Source organism: Solanum pennellii, chromosome 7 (assembly GCF_001406875.1).
Source record: "Solanum pennellii chromosome 7, SPENNV200".
In the NCBI taxonomy this organism is placed as follows: domain Eukaryota; kingdom Viridiplantae; phylum Streptophyta; class Magnoliopsida; order Solanales; family Solanaceae; genus Solanum; species Solanum pennellii.
Window position 1 is genome coordinate 71,719,870 of NC_028643.1, and position 22,279 is coordinate 71,742,148.

General features: G+C 27.5%; 1 protein-coding gene across 1 annotated transcript; it reads left to right on the forward strand.

Moving 5' to 3' along the window:
- Positions 1-1,929: 1,929 nt before the first annotated feature.
- Positions 1,930-5,973, forward strand: LOC107025587 (transcription factor MYB101). The gene is made up of 4 exons (XM_015226362.2): positions 1,930-2,235; positions 2,398-2,715; positions 3,332-4,208; positions 5,238-5,973. Exons 2-4 carry the CDS (start codon positions 2,413-2,415, stop codon positions 5,525-5,527), a joined length of 1,470 nt encoding a protein of 489 aa, XP_015081848.1. The 5' UTR covers positions 1,930-2,235; positions 2,398-2,412; the 3' UTR covers positions 5,528-5,973.
- The last annotated feature ends 16,306 nt before the right edge of the window (positions 5,974-22,279 follow it).

Sequence of the window (22,279 nt, forward strand, 5' to 3'; positions counted from 1 at the left end):
TACAAACGTATTACGTAAAAATAATAATCACAGGATAACCTATTTTGATCCGATTATTTAATCAATACATATTCTTAAAAAGTATTTTGGGGTCCATATTCCCACTTCAGATATACAATATTTATTGATAAGCTTCACAAAATTAAACTTCAGAGAAAATATGTATGAGTGAAGTTCATAGATTCTAGCTTAAAATTACATAGCCACAGTGTACTGGTATGATCGCGCTTATTCCACGAAGTGCAAAACATAATTAAGCAAGTAATTACAACATCATAAACATGCATATACCGAACGTATATAATATCAATAACAACTCCACATTCTAAGATTTTTTTACAATTTTTTGAGATGTTTTATTAAACATTTCAATTTGGAACTAATAAGATTATCAAATAATTAAATTTTAAAGATATTATCTTCATTTTAGTTAATATGATATTGAATTTTATAATTAAAAATATTATGAAATATTATATTAGTAAAAATCATATTCTAACTGATATATAGATTCAATTAAGTGAAACCTTAATTTTCTTTTTAAAATAATTTTGATAATTTATGTAACAATTGATTCTATTGAAAAAGTTTTTAAATCTATAATCAATAATAGAGATTTAAATATTTGTATTATTACTTAAAGTACAATAATTTATATATATTACAAGTGTTATTCTCTCAATTGAAAAGAAAAAATTAATTATTAAATTTTAATCAACTACACTTTTTGAAAAAAATAAAATTACGAGACTAAAATATATTTAAAATTAAATATTGAATTAACAACTGTAATGGATTTTTGTAAATATTGAATTAACAACCTGTATTGGTCCCTAATGGAGGGATCTTATTAATCCACCACAATTTGATCAGTAATTGATCTTTTTGTTACCACAATTTTCGTGTCAAAAAAATTAACAGTACAAAAATAGTAATTTGATTACTTTTGTATTTTTATAAATCTTTTCTGAAAAATTAAAATAAATTTATTTTGTTATTGTCTATTGAAAATAAACTTTTTATGCACAAAGGTTGAGATAAAGTCTTATCCTTCATTTTAATGAAGAGTGATCTTACTCTTTATGTTTTACGTTTTATCTCTCAATTCCTCTTCTTAGTTTGATATGAAACAATAAATATATTTCAACGAGGATCGAGGATTAAAATAATAAAATAAAAATAACTCATATGGTAGTCTATCCACTTGTGCTACTATATATATGTTGGGTATATTTTTGTTGTTGGTATATGCTTTAAAATTTTGATATTAAATATATATTTATATTTATAAAATAACAAAATTGAAATATTGGACTATATAATTACATATACAATTATTAGTAAATTAATATCATAATATAAACTAGTATGAGTACAAAACTAATTGTTTAGACTACTTTATTTTGATTCAAATGACATTTTTATCTATTTAATTAACAAAGTAAATTATTTGTACTTTCGATTGTATATTTCTATATGTAGTGTGATAATATGATATAATAAGGCTTTTTTTGTAAAAGCCAATATTATATTTGTCAATTGTAAGAGTCCATATAAGACAAAATTATAATAAAATATCAAAAAATATCAAAATAAAAATTTTCAATATAAAATCATATTCATCCATTGGCCAACCTCGCCTCCAAAAAAAAGGAAAAAAACTCCCCTTCAAAAAAAGGAAAAAAAAAGTAGAGGAAGAGATATACCATACTTGCCATAATTCAAAATTAGTTTCCATCAAATAATTGTTTTGCAAGATTAAAAATGCAAATTGTTATATTTTTAGATATCCTTGAAGGCAAGTAATAAAATAAAATTATGGATCAAAAAGGTAGAGCAAAATGTTGTAGCATAGAGCTTGCAAGCCGGGAAGTACCTCCTATAAATAATCACCACCTCTCACTAGTCTTCACACACACACACAACAAAAAAAACACTTCATTCTCTACTATTTTTCATGTATGTTTTTCTCTTATACCCCACCTTCACCTCTATTACCCCCTACCCCACCTCCATTTAGTTTCTTTCATCACCCAAGAATATTTTTATTTTCTCTTCTTGAACTTAGATATAATACCCTCTCTAGTCATTTGTTCTTTCTCATCTATTTTTTCTTCACATCTTTATCTTAACAACAAATCAACAACAAAAAGAAGTAGAATAAAATAAAATTAAAAAAAAAAAAAGCAAGAGAAAAAGAAGCTTGTTTGATATATCCTCCTTCCATATAGAATTGTAAGTAATCCAAATTAACAAAAAAAAAATGAGTTCTAAATGTTTTCTTCTTTTTCAAGGTTTTGTACTATGAAAATTCATTTTTAGCATCACCCTTATACACACAAAAAAAAATGAGTTCTAAATGTGTGTTTATATCTTGTATCGTGCTTTTTTTTGTAGAGAAAGGAAAGGTTGATGGCCCCCGATGATAGAGGAACAAGGAACGGGGGAGGAACAAGACAAGCGCTAAAGAAAGGGCCATGGACAGCAGGAGAGGACGCGATTTTGATGGATTATGTGAAGAAACATGGAGAAGGGAATTGGAACGCAGTTCAAAGGAATTCAGGATTGATGAGGTGTGGAAAAAGTTGTAGGTTAAGATGGGCTAATCATCTTAGACCTCATCTTAAGAAAGGCGCGTTTACTCCAGAGGAAGAAAGGATTATTATCGACCTTCATGCTAAACTTGGCAACAAATGGGCTCGCATGGCTGCTCAGGTTAAATTTCATTTCTATTTTTCTCTGTCTTTTCATACATGTCGAAAAAACAAAATAATTGGTGTTCTTACATCTATGTCCTTTCTGCATATATATAGGATCTTGTTATTTCTATTTTCTAGCCTTTAATTGATTTTACAAACCAAACAAATCATTTTCCATAAAAGGATCTCTCGATCAGAGAGTTTTTGATTTTCTTCTTGATTCATTTAGTTTCATTAGTTTCTTTTTAATTTTCATCTTGGTTTTTAGCCGATTCATATTTTATCGCCATGCTTGTGGAGTTTTGGGTCTGATTTGTTATAGATGGTTATTCCTCTATTGAATCTTAACTTCAATTTGGATATGAACCTCATTAATTTATCTTGTTGATTCAATTAGTTTTGTTGGTTTTGATTTTTGTTAGATTCATATTTTATTGCCATGCGCGTGGAGTTCTGGTTTAATTTGTTTTATAAATGGTTATCTCGTTATCATTATAATTTCTCTGTTGAATCTTAACTTCAATTTAATTTGGTTATTGACCTCATTAAATTACAAGTCTTTTTTTTTTGTGTTTGATCTAATGAATGATAAATTGTCTATTTTTTTATGATATTCATTTCATTGATTACAGCTACCTGGAAGGACTGATAATGAGATCAAAAATTACTGGAATACGAGGCTAAAGAGAAGACAAAGAGCTGGTTTGCCTATATACCCTCAAGAACTACAATCACAAAACCAACAAGAAAACAATCAACCCCAAAGCCTCATCTCTTCCCCATTTGATCCCCAAAGAGCAACTTACAACAATCCTCCCCCTCTTTCCCTTTTGAATGTTTTCAATCCTTCAACCATGAGACCCTCCATTACACATCAATTCCCTCTCAGTAGTAACACCATTTTCCGCGATCCTCCTAAAGGCCTTCCCTTGGCATTACCATCTTCTTTGAGAAATTCACCTCTCTTTTCAGGGTCCGCATCTATGCCTAACAACAATTTTGGTCCTACCTTGTCCAATTTAATGCCGGTGTCATCATTTCAACAAAATTATCCGAATTTTAGCTTCACAACAAGGCCTTTTATGGGGATTCCTTCGAACCAAAATGAATTAATGTCCAGTATGGGTCTTAGTTCTATTAATTACCCTTCAGGGCCATCGGTAATGACTCCGTCTTCTGAGAATACATGTAGTGACTTTGGTTCTAGTGATGCTAATAATTATGCCAATGTTGAATTATCGCAAGGGAATAGTGGATTATTAGAAGATTTATTGAAGGGGACTCAGAATTTTCCTCGATCTACGAATATCGAAGAGAATAATAGTCTTGATTTAAATGGAAAAGGAAAATCATTGTGGCAAGACTATGGTTTAGTGGGAGAAGAGGCAAGAGATCATCAAGATGAAGCCTTTTTAACTGAAGAATCAGTTTACAGCTTTGCTCATGGTGGTGATGTCAACTTGAACAACTCCTCTGAAAGCTCTAGCACTGATCCCAATGCATCTTCAGGTAAATATTTAAATTACAATTTATGAAATATTAGAAATTATCTAGGAAAATTTGTCATTTATCTCTTTTATTCCTTTTAAATGATTAGAAAATATATTAACTAATATATTAACTAGTTAATATATTCAAGGTAATTATATACTCCTTCAGATTTTTCTCTTTTAGTTTAGTTGTCTGTTATATTAAAAATGATTTTTACTTTTACTCGTCTTTTTTAATATATCATGAGGATAAATAATTTGATTTTCCTGATTTATCCTTGTTATTAGATGTTAATTTCACAAATAATTTTACAAAGATTCTTTTGAAATGCTAATAGTCATGGGTATTTTCGTAAAATTATTTTATTTATTTAATTATTTTTTTAAACAAAGTGCAAAGTATATTACTGACAAATAAAAGTGAGCAAATGAAATATTTACCATATATTGCCTCAATTTTATCTTATTTCATTAGATTCAGGATGTGATGATTTGGAAATAAATAACTAATAAAATTCTTACCATCCAATCTTTAAAATATGATTAACAACCGTTTTTGTCGTTTATCGACAAAAACTATTTGTTGCTAATTTCATATTATATGATCGATAATTTTTATGTTTTTACGATCGTACCCCTAGCACTTATTAATATTTTTTTAAAAATCATTTCCCAAGATATTTTGAAATGCTAATACTCATGAGTATAATTGTAAATACACTTTTTTTAAAAAAAGAAAAATAAAGTGTTAAATACAGTATGAATAAGTAAAACAAAATGGAGAGAATATATATTTACAAGATATTGTCTCAATTCATCTTATTTTTTTATATTCAGAATGTATATCTTTTGAAGTCCGTCTCCAACATGATTCATAAAATCCTTTGGTAAATAAAATTTACAACCGTTTTTGTCGTTTATCGATAGAAGTTGTCCGTCGCTAATTCCAGCTCATACCATAGACAAACTCTACAACAAAAATTCATGTTTTTTCTTTCTTATGTTGTATTTTAAGCAACTTTTGATTTATTTTTTTTGCTTGTTATAGGGATATTCTTGAGAAAGGAAGGTTCATTACAAGGAATTAATCAAGTGGATGAGCATATAATGAGTCTTCTTAATAATTTTCCTCTAGATCAAGAACCAGTTCCAAATTGGTATGATGAAAGTGATGACAAAAAAATGAATTCAGAAATTGGTGCTGATGATCACAAAGCTGAAAGTTTGGGTGAAGATTCTTCGAAGTCACAAGTGGCAATAACAACAACATCAGGGCTAAAACAGCATGATTGGGAACTTGGAGGGTGTTGTTGGAATAACATGCCTCCTTTTTGTTAGAGTAAATTGGAAGGCAAAAAGAACATTGATGATTAGGTTAAAAAAATTGGAAAAGATTGAGGGATACCTCTCTTTCCTTTTTTTTAGAAAACCTTTGGTTGAGATATATTTTTAGGTATGTTTGATTGATGATCAATCATTTGGGATTATCCTAGATTATTTGCTGTTTTCGTTGAGTTAGAGTTGTCTAGTTTTAGGGTATGTTGTTGGTTTCTAGGGTATGTTTGCTCGAATTTTTTAGAAATGTTGTCGAGTGCCTGTTGGAGGTTCTCGCACAAAGTTTGGTGATAGTTTTGGAGACCCGAGCAATATAGGTTTTAGTGCAGTCAGTCTAAGCAGTTGTTCTATATGAACGACAATCAAGATTTATCTTGTTAAGCTTGTTTTATATATTGGTGTGTTATAAACTGTCTCTGGGAAATTGAAAGTTATTTATGTCTATTTGAGACTAAAATTGTTGATTTATTTTTTTTGCACGATCTAGTGTCAAAGAGTTGGGTGTCACACTTTGAAATATGTGTATGGTATGGCGAAAAATATTTTTTAGATCAATTTCGATCCATTTAACTCACTTATTTATCGCGCCTCTCATTCCAAATAAAATTTATCTCACTCTCACAAATTAAAGTAACGGTACAATTGTTACAAGTAATTAAGTATTGTCCATTCATAAACTAATTAGTTGTAACATGTGATTAACTACAAGTACTTTTTACTACTTTACCGCTTCATTTTACTTGACTCGTATTAATTTGATATACCGTCTTTTAATACATAAATTGGACAAGTAAGAGAAAAATTATTTATTTTATAAAGGTCAATTAAAACGAAAAGAATAGAGAAATAAATTCAATTCTTTTTTAAATATTTCCTCAATTTTACGGTTAGTTTTTCATTATAGACTTTATGCTTACTTTAAGAAAACAATAAATGGGGTACATATTTTATCATACTTGCTCAGTAAATTTTTACAAGTTCACTTTAAATTTTGCTCGTTTTTTAAATAACATTAATTAATATAAGTATTTTTTCATAATACCCAATATGATGTTTAGTCGTCTTATATCTTGATAAATGATTTTGAAAATAAGTAATTTATGTAGAAAACAAATGAAAAAATCATGTGTTTTCTCTATATATTCTTAAAGTTACCAATAAAAGTAAAAATTAAAAAAATATATTTAATATGATAGACACGTAAAGTAAATGAAGAGACTGATTATTACATATGAAACAGTGGTCGTTCAAACTAGAAAAATACAAATAATCATTTTATTCTAAAATAAAATAATTATATTTACATGAACTAATAAAAATAAATGCAACGTTATTTTTATTCTCCATTATAGCCCAATAAGAGAGCTAGACTTGGATCACATCCTTTTCCGGAATCTCGCAAAAATATGGTGATGTATGTCTTTACTAAATTTAGAAATTTTAATGATGCCATAAGTCATAATTAAGAAGCCCATTATCAAATGTCAATTGCTTCAAATTAAGTACGGAAAAATTAGTAAAGTAGTCATAATTCCTAACTTAATTAGTAAAAATATTTATATTTTAAAATATTTAGTTTAAATGTCAAAATGTCAATATTTTAAAAATAATTTGTAAATACTATTATTTGTCTTTCCTTTTATTTTTCAAAACAGTCCAACGTTAAATATATTCACTACTCATTTAGACTTCTTCTAGACTTTAATACCATTTAACTTATTTCCATCTTTAAGATTTTCAAATTTTTTTTCTCTTTTACCATTTTCACCATTATTGTCTCTTATTGTTGAAGAAGAACTAATTATTCAAGTTCATATCAATTTATTTATCGATTAATTCAAGAAATCTCTCAATACATAAAGGTATTTTCGTAATCATCTTTTATTTTGCGAAATTTCATAAGATTTTATTTTTGAAATAAAAATTATGTTGAATTTTGGATTGTATGTATTACATTTTTTTCGTCATTTTTTTTTATTTTTATATGAGTTTGTTAACATACTCATCAAATATTTATGCATTTCAGAATTTTAGTATTTGAAACACTATTTTTATGATTTTATTTTCATATTCGAAATTTAGTAGATTGTAATTTGTAGTAAGCCACATAAGCATTCATACATAATATATTGTTTGATTTTTTTTTTTTATATTCATATTTAATAATTTTGAATTTTGCTTATAGGGTTATTAATTCACAACAAACACAGATTCATATTTGAATTTGGTGAAAAGATTTGGAAAAAAGAAACATAGCAGACGAAGAAGAAAGAGAGAGTCAAATAAGAAGGTTGCAAAATTGTATTCACATCAGAATAATATTCATATTAATTTTTATTTGTCAAATATTTTTCTTTTACTCATCATTTGTATTTTTATTAAGAATATTGTATTTCTTTTTTATTTATAGTCATTCAAATACGTATCTTATATGAATTTGTATTTCTTAAGCATAGATGATCCTATTTTTTAACAGTCAATTTATATTGTTTTAGAATATTGTATTCTGATTATATCATTTTCACTATGTATGCTATCTCATATGAATTTGTATTTCTTAAACATATATGTATCCTGTTTTTCAACAGTTAATTTGTATTTTTTTTAGAATATTGTATATTGATTATATTATTTTACTATGTATATTATATGTTTTCCAAAATCTTGTATTCTTATTTCTTTCATAGTCAATTTGTATTTATTTTTTAGAATATTATATCCTTCCTCAACAAATTTATTATTTCCACCAAGTATGCTATTTTTCCCAAAAAATCTTTTACCCTTTCATAAATCATATTCATACATATTGAGGTACGTGTGTGTGTGTGTATATATATATATATATATATATATATATATATATATATATGGTAATCAAGTAATACAATTTTAATCACCGAAATACAATTCGTAGTTTGAAAGAAAAAAAATTAATTTTAATTTGAATGGTAAAGTGAGCACATAAAATGTAAAAAATATTGGTATACAATTAAAATGAAAACATAACAAAGGAAAGTTGATCTAATAGAATGAAAACTGAGTTTTTTTTCGAAATTGTTAATGATGAGAATTTTAAGTGATATGTTCCTTCTCTAAAAACTATTATCTCACTTTTTCATCATACTACTTTTTTGTATTTTATATATTATTATACAATATTCTAAATAAAAACTAGAATAAATAGAAATACGAATAAAATACATATTGAAATAAATACGAATAACAAAATTTTCGAAGAAACAAATAAATACACATGAAAAAATATATGAATACAAATAGGGCTGTTCAAAATTGAACCGAAACCGATAAGCCGAATCGATAAAAAAGTTATTGATTTATAGTATTGGGTTATTGGTTTTGATTATCTTTGTTATCAGGTTATCGGTTCTTAACGGTTTGAAGTTTTTTCTTAACGCGTTAACCGATAATCCCATACTAAATTAAATAATTATATTTATACCATTTTGTATAGAAAATCCTCGACTTAGAGTTTGATTTCCTACTTTTATTTTGGTTGTCTCAAACACTTGGTTATTCAACAATGTAAAAGTGTTTGCTTTTGACCAAGATGTAACATGTGGACTCAAGTACATGGTTTTATTTGGTTTGTCACCTTGTTTCTAAGTGATTTTCAATGTTTTTTCTTTTGTGTCAAATCTTAACGGTTAAACCGATAACCGAACCGATAACGATGAAAAATCGATAAACCAATAACCGATAAGTCAATATCTTAATGGTTCTATAACGGTTTGGCATCTCTACAAATCGATAACCAATAAGACAACTCAATAAACTTCAAAATCGAACCGAACCGACCGATACACAGCCCTAAATACAAAATATGTTTCTGAAATAACTATAAATTCATTTGACATACCTATTGGAATGACTAATAAAAAAAATATTACGATTATGGAGAGAAAAAAAAAAGAACAAAGTTTGAGTTTTATTTAAAAATGTAACTGATAAGAAAATTAAGTGATCTTTACTTTTCTTTTGAAATATTCTCTCCCTTGATTTTCTCCCTTTTGTTATTAAATAATTATATTCTTTAAATAAAAACAAATAATAAAAACATAAATAAGATACATAGCAAATTAAAATTGACATTTTTACTAAATATTGAAAGTGTTGCTAATAAGCCCTCTTAAATGTTAAAATATTGACATTTTGAAATTTTTTTCGAAAAGTACTCCCTCTGCCTCTATTTATTTGTCCATATTTTCTTTTATATTTGTTTCTTTTTACTTGTCCATTTCAATAAATCAAGAAAGGATAATATTTTTTTTTTCTAATATGCCCTTATTTAATTCTAGAAAATTTTCAATACTACTAAGTTTTAATGCATGCTTTTGTAACCAGAAAATACATTTATTATACTTGGTGAGTTGCATAATCTTTTAAGTTAAGGGTAAAATTGTAACTAACCTATGATAATAATTGGTGCGTTAATATTATGTCACTTCTAATGTGGACAACTAAATAGGGACAGAAGGAGTATTTTTTTTCCGTTTATTTTTATTTATTATATTTTATATCACTAATTACTTTTAATGAAACTACAATGTACAAACAAAATAAATAAAAGGGAAAAAAGATAAATATATCTCCAAACTATTATAAATTGTATGCAGATATCATCTGTCATAATTTCGGGTCATTGGTGCTACTTAGGGGTGTACATGAGCGGATTGGTTCAGGTTTTTCATATATCAAACCAAACCATTTGTGTCGGATTTTTGCATTTATAAATCAAACCAAACCATAAAACTGTGTTTTTTAACTTCGGGTTTTTCGGGGTTTTTTGAATTTTCGAGTTTTTTCGATAAAGTATTCATAAAAACATATACTTGTACTTCAAATATTTCTCTAGTCCTACCAAAATCCAACTATCTAAGTTATTTCTCAAGAAAATAACAAAAAATATGATATAATTAATGACACTAAAATATCTAAATAATAGTAATAAAACCGCGTAAAACAAATATTGCAAATTAATAAGTCATAATGAAATTGATCATAATTTAAAGTACTAAATAATGCTAAAATAAATTTAGTAAGTATTAGTTACATGACTAAATATTAAGAGAAAGTAAAATTAGATCGTGTATTTTAATTGTCTAAATCTATATAAAACTAAAAAACAAATATTCAATATTATTGTCATTTTTAGTGTTGAATTGATTTTCTTTTTGCATTAGTATTAATTTGATGTTTATTTAAACTTTATTATAATTACCATGTATATACTATAATCTTATTAGATCATTAAGAATTCTAACTTCCGAATATAAAATAATTATATTAAAAGATAAAAACTATGAAAAAGTATAAGAGCTATTTAATAATTATATCAAAGTAAGTATTTTACGTTTAAAATAAAATTTTAAAATTATATATATAATATCGGGTTGGTTTGGTCTTGGATTTTGTTTTTTTTTTTTAAGTTGAAACCAAACCAACCCAAACATAGTCGGGTTTTCACCAAACCAAGTCAAACCAAACCACTAGTCATTTTTTTTTTTAATTTGACTCGGTTTGCGGTTTGGTTCGATTTTCGATTCGATTTTGTACACCCCTAGTGCCACTGTTGTTCAAAAACTAGAGCATATATGCTCTTCACTTTAATAGAAGACTATATAGGGATACGAAGCACAATCTTATCTGTCTATTCGATATTTAATAAATGTCGAGTCAGTGGATAAGATTATGATACATGTATGTTCGTGGCAAAAAGGGTATATAACCATATATGCTCTAGATTTTGGACAGCGTTGCAGCAATATCCTAAAAGTATGACAGAGAATATCCATATATCATTTACTATAATTTAGGAGTATATTTGTCATTTTCCCGTAAAATAAAAAGACGTCTATTTTTATTATTTCATTCCCCTATTAATATATATTCATACGTAGCATCAATTCTTAGCCATAGGTCACTTTTTATTTCTCCTTTATTTTATTTTTTCAAATAAAGTCAATTAGCCAACCTTGTAAAATCAAGAAATATAATTTAACAACTTGTTGACGGCATTGTCATATTTCATGTTCGATGTCAATATGTTTTCGTAATTTTATATTGAAACTTTACCGATAGAACTTTGATGTTATATATATGATATATGTTTTTTAGGGTTTAGGGGATAAGTGTACCATACGTCAAAGTTTTGCTAACGTTATGCCCATAATCCCATAGGATATATTGACGATATTAATTTAATTCATTATCTTCAGAACATAGACCTTAATTTTTTGACTTTGTGTGCGTCATTTGAAAAGCGCGATTAAGTCGATAAAAATTAAATCGAGAAATCATGGGCGATATGAATTAATTATCATCACGCAGCTTCAAAAATGTGCCGATTTCTTTCGAATAAAGCTATGTTGAAATTATATTGCTCCATACGCACAATTTTATTAATTTTAAAAAAATAAAATTAAACAGGCCATGCAACTCATGCAGTGATGACTTGCTTAATTTCCTCCTGTTGTACTTCTAATTAAGAATTCTTCATCCAATTTTTTTTTCTCGTTCGAAGTCTGTATTGGAACCTCGACAAAATTTAGATCGTGCATTGCAGGGCCTATTCAGAAATAGCGCTATCAACAAGACTTACTTTCTATAATATATGAATTGGACTTAAGAAATATAATTGAGCAATTAAACGATACGTTTAGTGATAAAAATACAAATAGAAGTATTAGATCTAAATGGTATAGTGTAAAAATATATTTGGGCCTTTTTTTCCGTAACTTAAAATAAGAAAGGATAATTGTATAGAATGACAAATTAATAATATAAAATAAATATAGTAGCTACCGTTTGATTTATTTGTGTTCCATAGCAAACTGTTTGTCAGTCCTTCTCTCCTTCATATTCTCGCTCGCCACTCTCCTGCTCTCGCTCGCTACTCTCCCTTTATACAATAGAATTGTATAAATTGTGTTTCTAATTGTATAAAACGAGAGAAAATTGTATATACACACGCAAATAAATATATTTTTGTCATATATACTTATAATTATACAATAAAAGTACTTCCCTGCCAAAGTCTGTTTTGTCTTTCTCTCTTTCTCATTTTATACAAATTCAAATTGTATGTTATCGTCATATACACTTATAATTATACAATTCGTTTTATACAATTCTCTGCCCAAGTTTCTTTCTCTTTCTCGTGTTATACACTTCTTTTTATACAATTCGCTTCAATTGTATATGTATAGCGAATTGTAGATATATATATTTGCTATGGAATGCAATTATGCAAACATTGCTATAACATACAAATATGAATTTTATGTTTGCTATATGTGAAAGTTGTCCTAATAAAAAAGAAATAAGTTGCTTCAGATTCTTGGTTCTTTGCGGTTTTTGTTCCTTTAGTTTCTAAGCTTTATGCGTTATTTATCATAGTACGTTACTTTTAATTACATTTGAACAAATAGTCTGAAATTTCAAAAAATAAGTTATCCAAGATCACGCACAAAATACAGTGATGCAACTTTTACTAAATTTAGAATCTGCAGATTACCTCATATATACCTGGAAAAAAATTTAGAAAGTCTGAAAATACAATGATGGCGCCTTTGGATACAATCATCTCAATCTCAAAATAAGTGTTATTTCAGCAATAAAAAATATCATCATAAAATAGGTGTTATGGTAGAAACTCAACACAAGAAATAATACAAGTATGGTTTTTTTTAACTATTATGTACTCTATTTTTTTAGGCATAATATATATAGGGCAACTTTCACATATAGCAAACAAAAAATTCATATTTGTATGCTATAGCAAAGTTTGCATAATTGCGCTCATAGCAAACATAAAACTGTATAATTCGCTATATATATACAATTGTATAATTCGCTGGCCTAAATTGTATAATTCGCTGGCCTATTTCGCTGGAATTGTATAATTCGCTATCCTATTTCGCTGCGATTGTATAATGCACAACTGTATAATTCCCTGCCTATTTCGCTGCAATATTTTTATAAAAATTGCTTTGCATACAGTTGAATCGAATTAAAATGTATGTATATTGCATAATTATAAGTGTATAACAAAAAGATATATGTTTTTCTCTCGCTTTATACAAAAACAGAAACACAATATATACACTTATGTTGTATAAAGCTAGAGAAAATTGTATTTCACTGCAATTGTATAATTCGCAATTGTATAATTTGTTGGCCTTTTTCTCTGCAATATTGAAGTAAAATTTTGTAAATTGTATAATTAAGTGTATAAAACGAAGATATATATTTTTGCATGTGTATATACAATTTTCTCTCGATTTATACAAAACAGAAACAGAATTATACACTTCTGTGTATAAAGCGAGAGAGGCGAGTGAGAATGGAGAGTGGCGAGTGAGATTTCTGGGAGAGAGACTCTGGCAAATTTTAGCTAACGTTTGCTATGGAGCACAATTAAATCAAACCATAGCTATTCTATTTATTTTAGGTTATTAGTTTGCTATTATATACAATTTTCCCATATATATATATTGGATCATAAATTTGGCTTTAAATTTTAATTTTGATCTCCAACTTTCATAGTGCACAAACATGCACTTTAATTATCCTACCTTCAAATAAATAAACATGCGATGTTTGAAGCCCACGAGAGCGAAATACAAAAGCTCCCACGTGTATTAGTGAGCTACTCAATGATTGGAAACTATTAAATATTTTACACATGCATTTTAGAATTAAAAAAATAATTAAATTGAGATTTTGATTTGAAAATATAAAAAAATATATATATAAAAGGGGTTCGTTAAGGGTAGAGTTGTCATTTCAATATTTTTTACCGTTGTGGGCCTCAAAAATTACTCCTAACTCGCGCAAAATACGTGCATATCACGCATTTTGCCACGTAGGACTCGCGTGTTTATTTATTAAAAGGTTAGATAGTTAAAGTATCTGTTTGTGCACCATGAAAGTTGAAGGTTAAAATTAAAATTTAAAGCTAAGTTTAGGACCTAATATATGTATTATGCCCTTTTTTTTCATAGTATTCAATTTTAAAGAGACATTTATTGAATATGAATAATTTATTAAATTATACGTTTTGATTGTTTTATTAAAGATAATATTTATTTTGGGACCAAAAAATATTTCCTTTTAATAGTTGATGATATCCTTTGCAACTAGCACGGGATAAAGCAAATGTTCACATACAATTTGTGTAGTTTATACACTTAATACGTAAATAATTTTATCGTGTCAATGGACGTATGAATTCACTTTATTTATGATTTTAAGGACGTTGTCTTACGCAAAAATATTACTCCCTTAGTGCCCATAGGCCCTAGATAGACCTATTATATTTTTAAAAATAAAATATAGCTCAACTTTTATGTCCATCGAAATCATGTGTTATATAATATATTATATATCAAAAGGAAGAATTAGGATACCTAAAAGAAAGTTAAATTTCATATAATTATTATTTCTATTGATAATTTTTTTTTTAATTTATACCACTAGACAGAGTGCCTATCAGTGTTTTTTATTAAAATAAAAACGGAAAAGCGCCTAAAATACCTTTGAAGTATTGAAAATGGTACAAAATTACCTTTCATCCACCTATTGGTTCCAAAATGCCCTTTTCATCCACCTATTGGCTCCAAAATACCCTTGTCATCCACCTTTGGATTCAAAATTGACCACTTTTTTAATTGTTTTAAAATTAAACTCTTTAAATATTTTTTAAAATATTTGACGTTCAACTATTGGTTATAATTTAATTTATTAATATAATTTATAAATCAACCCACTACCCACTAATTACTAACTAAATCTCACCCAATTAATAATTCAATTATAATATCAAAATCATCATAAACATTACTAAAACACGATGAAATTATAGATTCCTGAAAATAACATTCAAAATTATTCGAGTCCGAATCGAAGCGCCAATAAAATTTAGGTTGAGCCGCTTATTTTGGAGGACACTTTCTTTCAAGATTGAATAAGAAATTTATGATTAAAGGTAAAGAAGTAATACATCCCGAATTAATTCATGCATTTTTTAAAAATATAATTTTATAAATATTTATTATTTGTTTTAAAACCTTTAATATATTATTTTTTAAAAAAGTTACCTATGAAGTAACATCACATAATTGAGATGTAAGAATAATTAAGATAAACATAGTCAGACTTTTAAGTTTATCGGTAATTTTATTTAGACACTTGAATGTATGATAATTTACTTCTATAGATATTTTTGCCTCAAATTTTTAAAAACACTCAATTGGTAGTAGTTAATCTGTCGTTGCATTAATAATGTGACGGATTTATTAATTTAGAGGGGTTTAATTAGTAATGGGTGGTAGTGGATTGATTTATAAATTATATTAATAAGTTAAATTATAACAAATAGTTGAGAGCCACGTATTTAAAAAAATATTTAAATAGTTTAAATATAAAACCGTTAAATAAGTGGTCAATTTTGAATCAAAAGGTGGATGACAAGGGTATTTTGAAGACAATAGGTGGATGGAGGGTAATTTTGTACCATTTTCAATACTTTAAGGGTATTTTAGGCTCTTTTCTGAAATAAAAATTATTAATAGAAATAAGTACAAACAAGGGGAGTTAGTTCTTACCTTGTCAATCCTAATAAGACAATGAACCTCTACTAATTAACAAGCATGAAAAAAATAAGAGTTTGAGAAAACTAGCTATTCTATGATTATCACACAATTTGCAATACACTCTGATCTATGATGATATTACAAATGAGAATACTTTGGACTAAATTCTAATGTTAAGGCCTCTTGTTCATTCTTCTTTGCAATTATACTTTTAGGGGCCGTTGAGGTTACTGATTAGAGTTATGCAGGGTTCAATTATGCAAGTATTAGTTATGCAGAGTTTAGTTTTGCAGGTATTACTTATGCATGTATTAGTTATGCAGGGTTTAATTATACAGTTATTTGTTATGCAGGAATTAATTATGCAGGGTTTAGTTATGCGGGTATTAGCTATGTGAATATTTGTTATGTAGGTATTATTTAGATACAATAGATGAATATTAACTAGTATTGAATATTAAACTTGTTGTAAATTATTAATATATATTATCTACAAAATAATAATGCATGCTAATAAAATGTGGAATATATTAAATAATATATAATGCTAATAATTTGATTAGCATATGTACCGTTAAAAAATATACAGTCAATTTCTAATATTAAAAAAAAATTATATTTGCATAATCAATGAAAACTGTAAGTATATAAAAAGAAATGAAAATGATCTAGTCAAAAATAACAATGTAGATATATAAAAAAACAGTAAAGTTTCCAATTGAAAAAAATAAAAGAAATAAAAATAAAAATGGTCTATATATAAAAAGAAATAAAAACAACATATGCATATATAGGAAACAATAAAGTTTCCAATTAAAATAAAATAAAATAAATTAATAGGATAAATATGTAATTTATCATTTTAATACATGTATAACTAATATCACATAACCTATTCCACTTTTTACCCTACATAACTTTATACATAGATTACCTCATAAGTAATGTTAGTATTAATTATGTAGTACTACAAAAATGCAATCAAACATGGCGTAGATTATGTTGACTTTTATACCTAATACAGAACTTCTACCAAACATGGTAAAGTCAATGCAACTTATTATACATGAATAAGATGTCTCTTATACAATAACCAAACGATCCCTTGGTACAAATTTCAAAGTTTGTGGACTTAATTTTCTATTCAGTTATTCTTCATCAACCAAAGCAGCCCACCTAGGAGTAATTATCTCTCTTTAATTTTCTTTCAAGACCTCATGAGCTGAGGTGTTCGATGTGACCATGGGTGACTTGATCGCTGAATTGAGTTTGAGCTACATGGCAGCCTCACTTTTTTGAATAATCTTAGCCACTTGGGGATTAAATATATATAATATAGGACTCATAACACTATCATTTTTTTGGTCTGCATGCTATATACTCCAATTGGCGTGCTAACCAATTATATATTATTATCAAAATCAGCTTGAACCAAAGTTTGCTCCTTCGTGGGATTAGAATCAAGTAACTCTAATTCTTTCTCCACCTCGAGTGCTTCAAACAGATTTTTACAAACAATGTCCTCCGGTTAATTAGATTGTTCTACTAGATTAGTAGTTAGCTGTTGCTTATTCTCAAGACGTTGAGATTTACTTTAACTTGCCGAGGAACCAATACACATAAAAATTGATGTTTTTTGTGCAATTTTGTTGCTATTTCCAGTTGCATTCTCATCGCGATCAGAAATTTCAACGTGATTATGATAAGTTCCAAAGGTTGCAAATCACCACAATTTGATCCTTCAATTCTTTTTTTTTGTCTATCAATTGTCAAATTCTCAAGTTGAGCATCAGATTATAGCGTCTCTATAGCATCGTGAAGTTTCACAACAACTTCATTCTCTTTTTATTCTCGTTAATATTTTGCGCAAATTATGCATCATTGGATTGATTCGTATCCACAACGAGTTGCTCTCACGATCAGATAAATTATAGCTTTTTTGATAAGATAAAGTATGTTTTTATTCGTGAAAACTCTTTAGCTTGAGAAATTAAGAATAACATCTGATTCCCCGAAGAGTAGTCGTCTAACATTGTTTTTATTGTGAGAGAGGAAGAAGAGAACTTTGGGTTTAGGGTATATCTATTGACATCATTTTGGCATCTTGATATATTATTTTCAGTATTATACTTTGAATTTACGTATTTTGATATTGTATTAGAAAGTATCACTTTATTGTGAGTATACATGAACTATTATGTGTTTTTCATGATTTCTATCATTTGACTATTTATTAAAATACACTTTGAATCGTTTACAGCAAATATTTGAATATAATCGCCAAAACAGCCTCACTACTTAATATGCTCATAATAATTTCATCCCTTTGATTGCTGATTTATTAATTTTAAACCGTATTTTAAAAAATAATTAGTGGTAGTTCAAATAAAAAATACAAACAAACATAACAATTTAGGTGGGATATTCACATAAAAAAATCATTGATATTTGACAGAATCTTTAAACAAAGAAAGAATGTTTACACCACCACACACTATTATATTCTAATGGAGGCATGGATAAATAATTTATATAGAAAACACAAACATTTAATATTTCAGATAACAAAACTCACAAAAAAAAAAATAGTATCTCTTACAAAAATAAAAAAAATGGGCCTAAATTAGCAGGCCGAGTTCTTATTAATTTGCAATTGGGCCTTTTATTGGGTCCATAACCTCTTGAACACCCTAAAGTTCCCTGTCACCCCTTTTCTCTGCTACACTCTTATCACCTCCTCTTACGATGAAGAACGAAAATCAAATTAGTTGGACAGATAAATGGGGAAACAAAAATGGTAACAAAAAGATGGAGAAAGTGACGGCGGTAGCGTCGGCGGGGTACGATAAGGCAAAGGCGGCGGCGGCGGTCGGAGCAGTGAAAGCTAAGGCGGCGGCTGTGGTCGGTGCTAGCAAGGTGAAGAGTGGTACCACTACTGGATTTAAGTGGATTAAGGAGAAATGGCAGAAGAGGAGTTCAGCCAAATAATTTGTTTAAATTAGGAGATTATTTATTATTTCTACTCATTTTTGTTTATGGATTTCAATTTTAATGCATTTCTTTCTGCACAATTGTTATTCTTTTTTATTTTCTTGTTTCGCTTAACATATCAATAATTTTTAGCATTTGTATTATTCATTTCAAATTTGATTATTTGAACATATAACAAAGTGATTCAATTAGACCCAATTCGAACTTTGAAAAAAAAATAGTTACACATATTTTTTACCTATTAAGTTTTGACAAACACATGCAAAAAAGTATTTTAACACTGAATTAAAATGCCGAATTAAAATATTTACTAAATACTTAATTAAATTGTAACTCGAATGAAATTTACTGACCAAATTATTCGTGCACAAACTTTTTGTTTCCTTTGGATTTGTGGGCTTGACTTGGTTGGGAAGGTAAAGGATTGCAATTATAGCCAATTTTCACCATATTATTTAAGTTATATCTATTTGTGAAATTATTTAATTTCTAACCAGTATTGACAAATTTCAAATAAAACCTTTCTCAGTTAAACAAAGAGCTTTTCAAAGTACGTGTGAATGCTTTTTCATGTAAAATTCAGGTCTGAAGTTAGGTTTAGATATACGAGTATAATATTTGAGACTATCAAGTTAAGTCTCAGACGTGTATCTCTTAATTTGATACCGAGTTAGCTAAACTCACAAAAATTTATAAACTTCAAATATGTCTTAAATAGAGTTAACTCCAAAATCGATACCTTAGAAAGTAACTGGTCCAGCCCATATTATTGTGTCGAAGCCAGCTTGTCTCACTCCTTAGTCCCTACACTTCAAGTGTTTGTCGGTAAATTAAATCAACATGACAAAATCACTATATATTTATTATGTTGGTAATAATATAATTTAACAGCTCTTAAAATTTTGATGTTGTTGAAGATAGATATAATGAACACTTGAGTTGGGTATTTTGTTAGTAGAAAGCTAGACAAAATAAGGCTTTAATGAGGTATCATTTGATAATTTTGTCCTTTACTTGAACACCAAATTGTTGAGCACAAAAACTCTGCATTTACTTCAAACTCACCATTCTCCTGAGCAAAAACCAAAAGAAGGCGTGCTTAAAATGGTCATGATTTTTTCTGCCCTTGAAAAAAAATAAAGAGATTTTGTATGTCCAGTCTTTGGTTGGACAAGAATTCCCCACCACAACATAGTACACATGGATTTGCATCCATCATAATGATCAATAAAATTCATCGAAAACTATGAGATTTCATATTTAAAATCGATTTTTATATGTTCACATTCAAGCTTTAAAAGACAGAATTATCCGATATTCATATGTTATGGATGGTAACAAGTATTCCAAAAAATTAGTCAATATGCTTAAGGCGATTTGGGTACATTTATTAAAAAAACATTATACATATGGATTTCAAGTACTAACTACTTCATTTGTTCACTTTTACTTGCTTCATTTAAACTAAACACGTTCGTTTAGAAAATAATGATTGATATAACGATTTTATCACACTAATATTGATATTTAGTATTAAGCTTTAGAAAATGGTTTAAGGAATAAATAATTAACATTAAGGGTAAAACATGAAGGGAAAAAAAGATCTTTTTTATATGTTAAAAGTCCAAGTAAAAATAAAAATTCATTTTTGAAATAATAGATAAGTAAAAATAAACGAAGCGGGTATTTGGTTCCTCTACTAAAAGAGTAAAAATAGATTAATTCTTTTTTCTCTTTTTACCTATCCATTCAGTAAATCAAGATAATTTTATCATACTATCCTAATATTAGAACTTCAAAACATCAGTAATAAAATTAATTTAGTAAAATAAATATCTACTAAAATCTTTATTAAAAATTATAAATATTAAGTCAATATGGATCAGGTAAAAAGAACGGAGATGAGTGCGAATAAGAAAAGATGATTTTGAATGCAAGTTTTTTTTAAAAGAAAATTTGAAACAGAACCAAACATCCTCTGGCCTACTAGTCCATGCTCATTAAATGAAATGGCATTAACTATTTTCAGATTTGTCTCCTATTTGAGTCCTCTTTTTACAATTCTTTCACCTCCTTAACTTAATTTTCCAACTTCTTTTCTTGTTGAGTAGTTGGCTCTATTTAATGCCAACTCCAATTTAATGCTACTACCATTACCATTTCCCCCTCTTTTCTCCTTAAGTTCAATTCTTCCCCCTCATTATTTTCACAATTTCCCCCCCTTTCTCTTTCTCTTTCATATTTCAAAAATCTTTAGTATAGTAATAACTAATGAAATTTGAAGTCAAAAGGATATGTTTGAAGTTGCAAAGGTATATCATACGAGATGTTGGTGCGGTTCAATGAGAAAGCAGTTGTTGAATAAGTTTTTGACCCTACTTTTTGATTGAGCCGTGCCAATATCACGTGTCACTATTCTGTAAATTCTCTTCTTTTTTCTTTTTTGCATGTATAATAAAAACTTAGAGTGAAGGAATATAATGTTGCCTTGTCTAAGTATTTTTCTATTGGTTGCTTGGCATTTTCACCTCCATTATTATTATTATTATTATTATTATTATTATTATTGTTATTATTATTATTATTATTATTTAGTTATTTCATTAGTTTGTTCTTTCTATTGTTCATAACATTATTACCTTGTAAGGGCGTTGAGAAATATTTTTGTTATTTTGCCTCTGATATTATTATTATCTTTATTTCATTATTTCATTAGTTCATTGTTTCGATTGTTTATAACATTATTATCCTATAAGGGCGTTGAGACGTATTTTTTTATTTTTACTAGAAAAATGGTAAAATTAAATGAACGTATTATTATTCAAATTTCTGTTTAAAACACATGTGATTAACCTGATTTTTTTTTTGGTTAGCTTTTTAATATTAAGATTCTTTGCATAGTTTATGAATTCTGCTTATTAAGAATCAAACTACAAGAATATTTTTTCTTAGACCACGCCTTTTGATGAAAGGGGGAGAGAATGAATATTGTTTAGTACAATATTTTATTTCTTAGTACCACTTCTGTCCGGTTAAGATTAAAAGCTAGTAAATTGTCTTTTATTTTGTTGCCTTATCTAGCAAGAGCTTCTAAAATAATGGGTTGGATGTTAGCAGGGGCGGAGCTACATAGACACATGAGATATCAGAC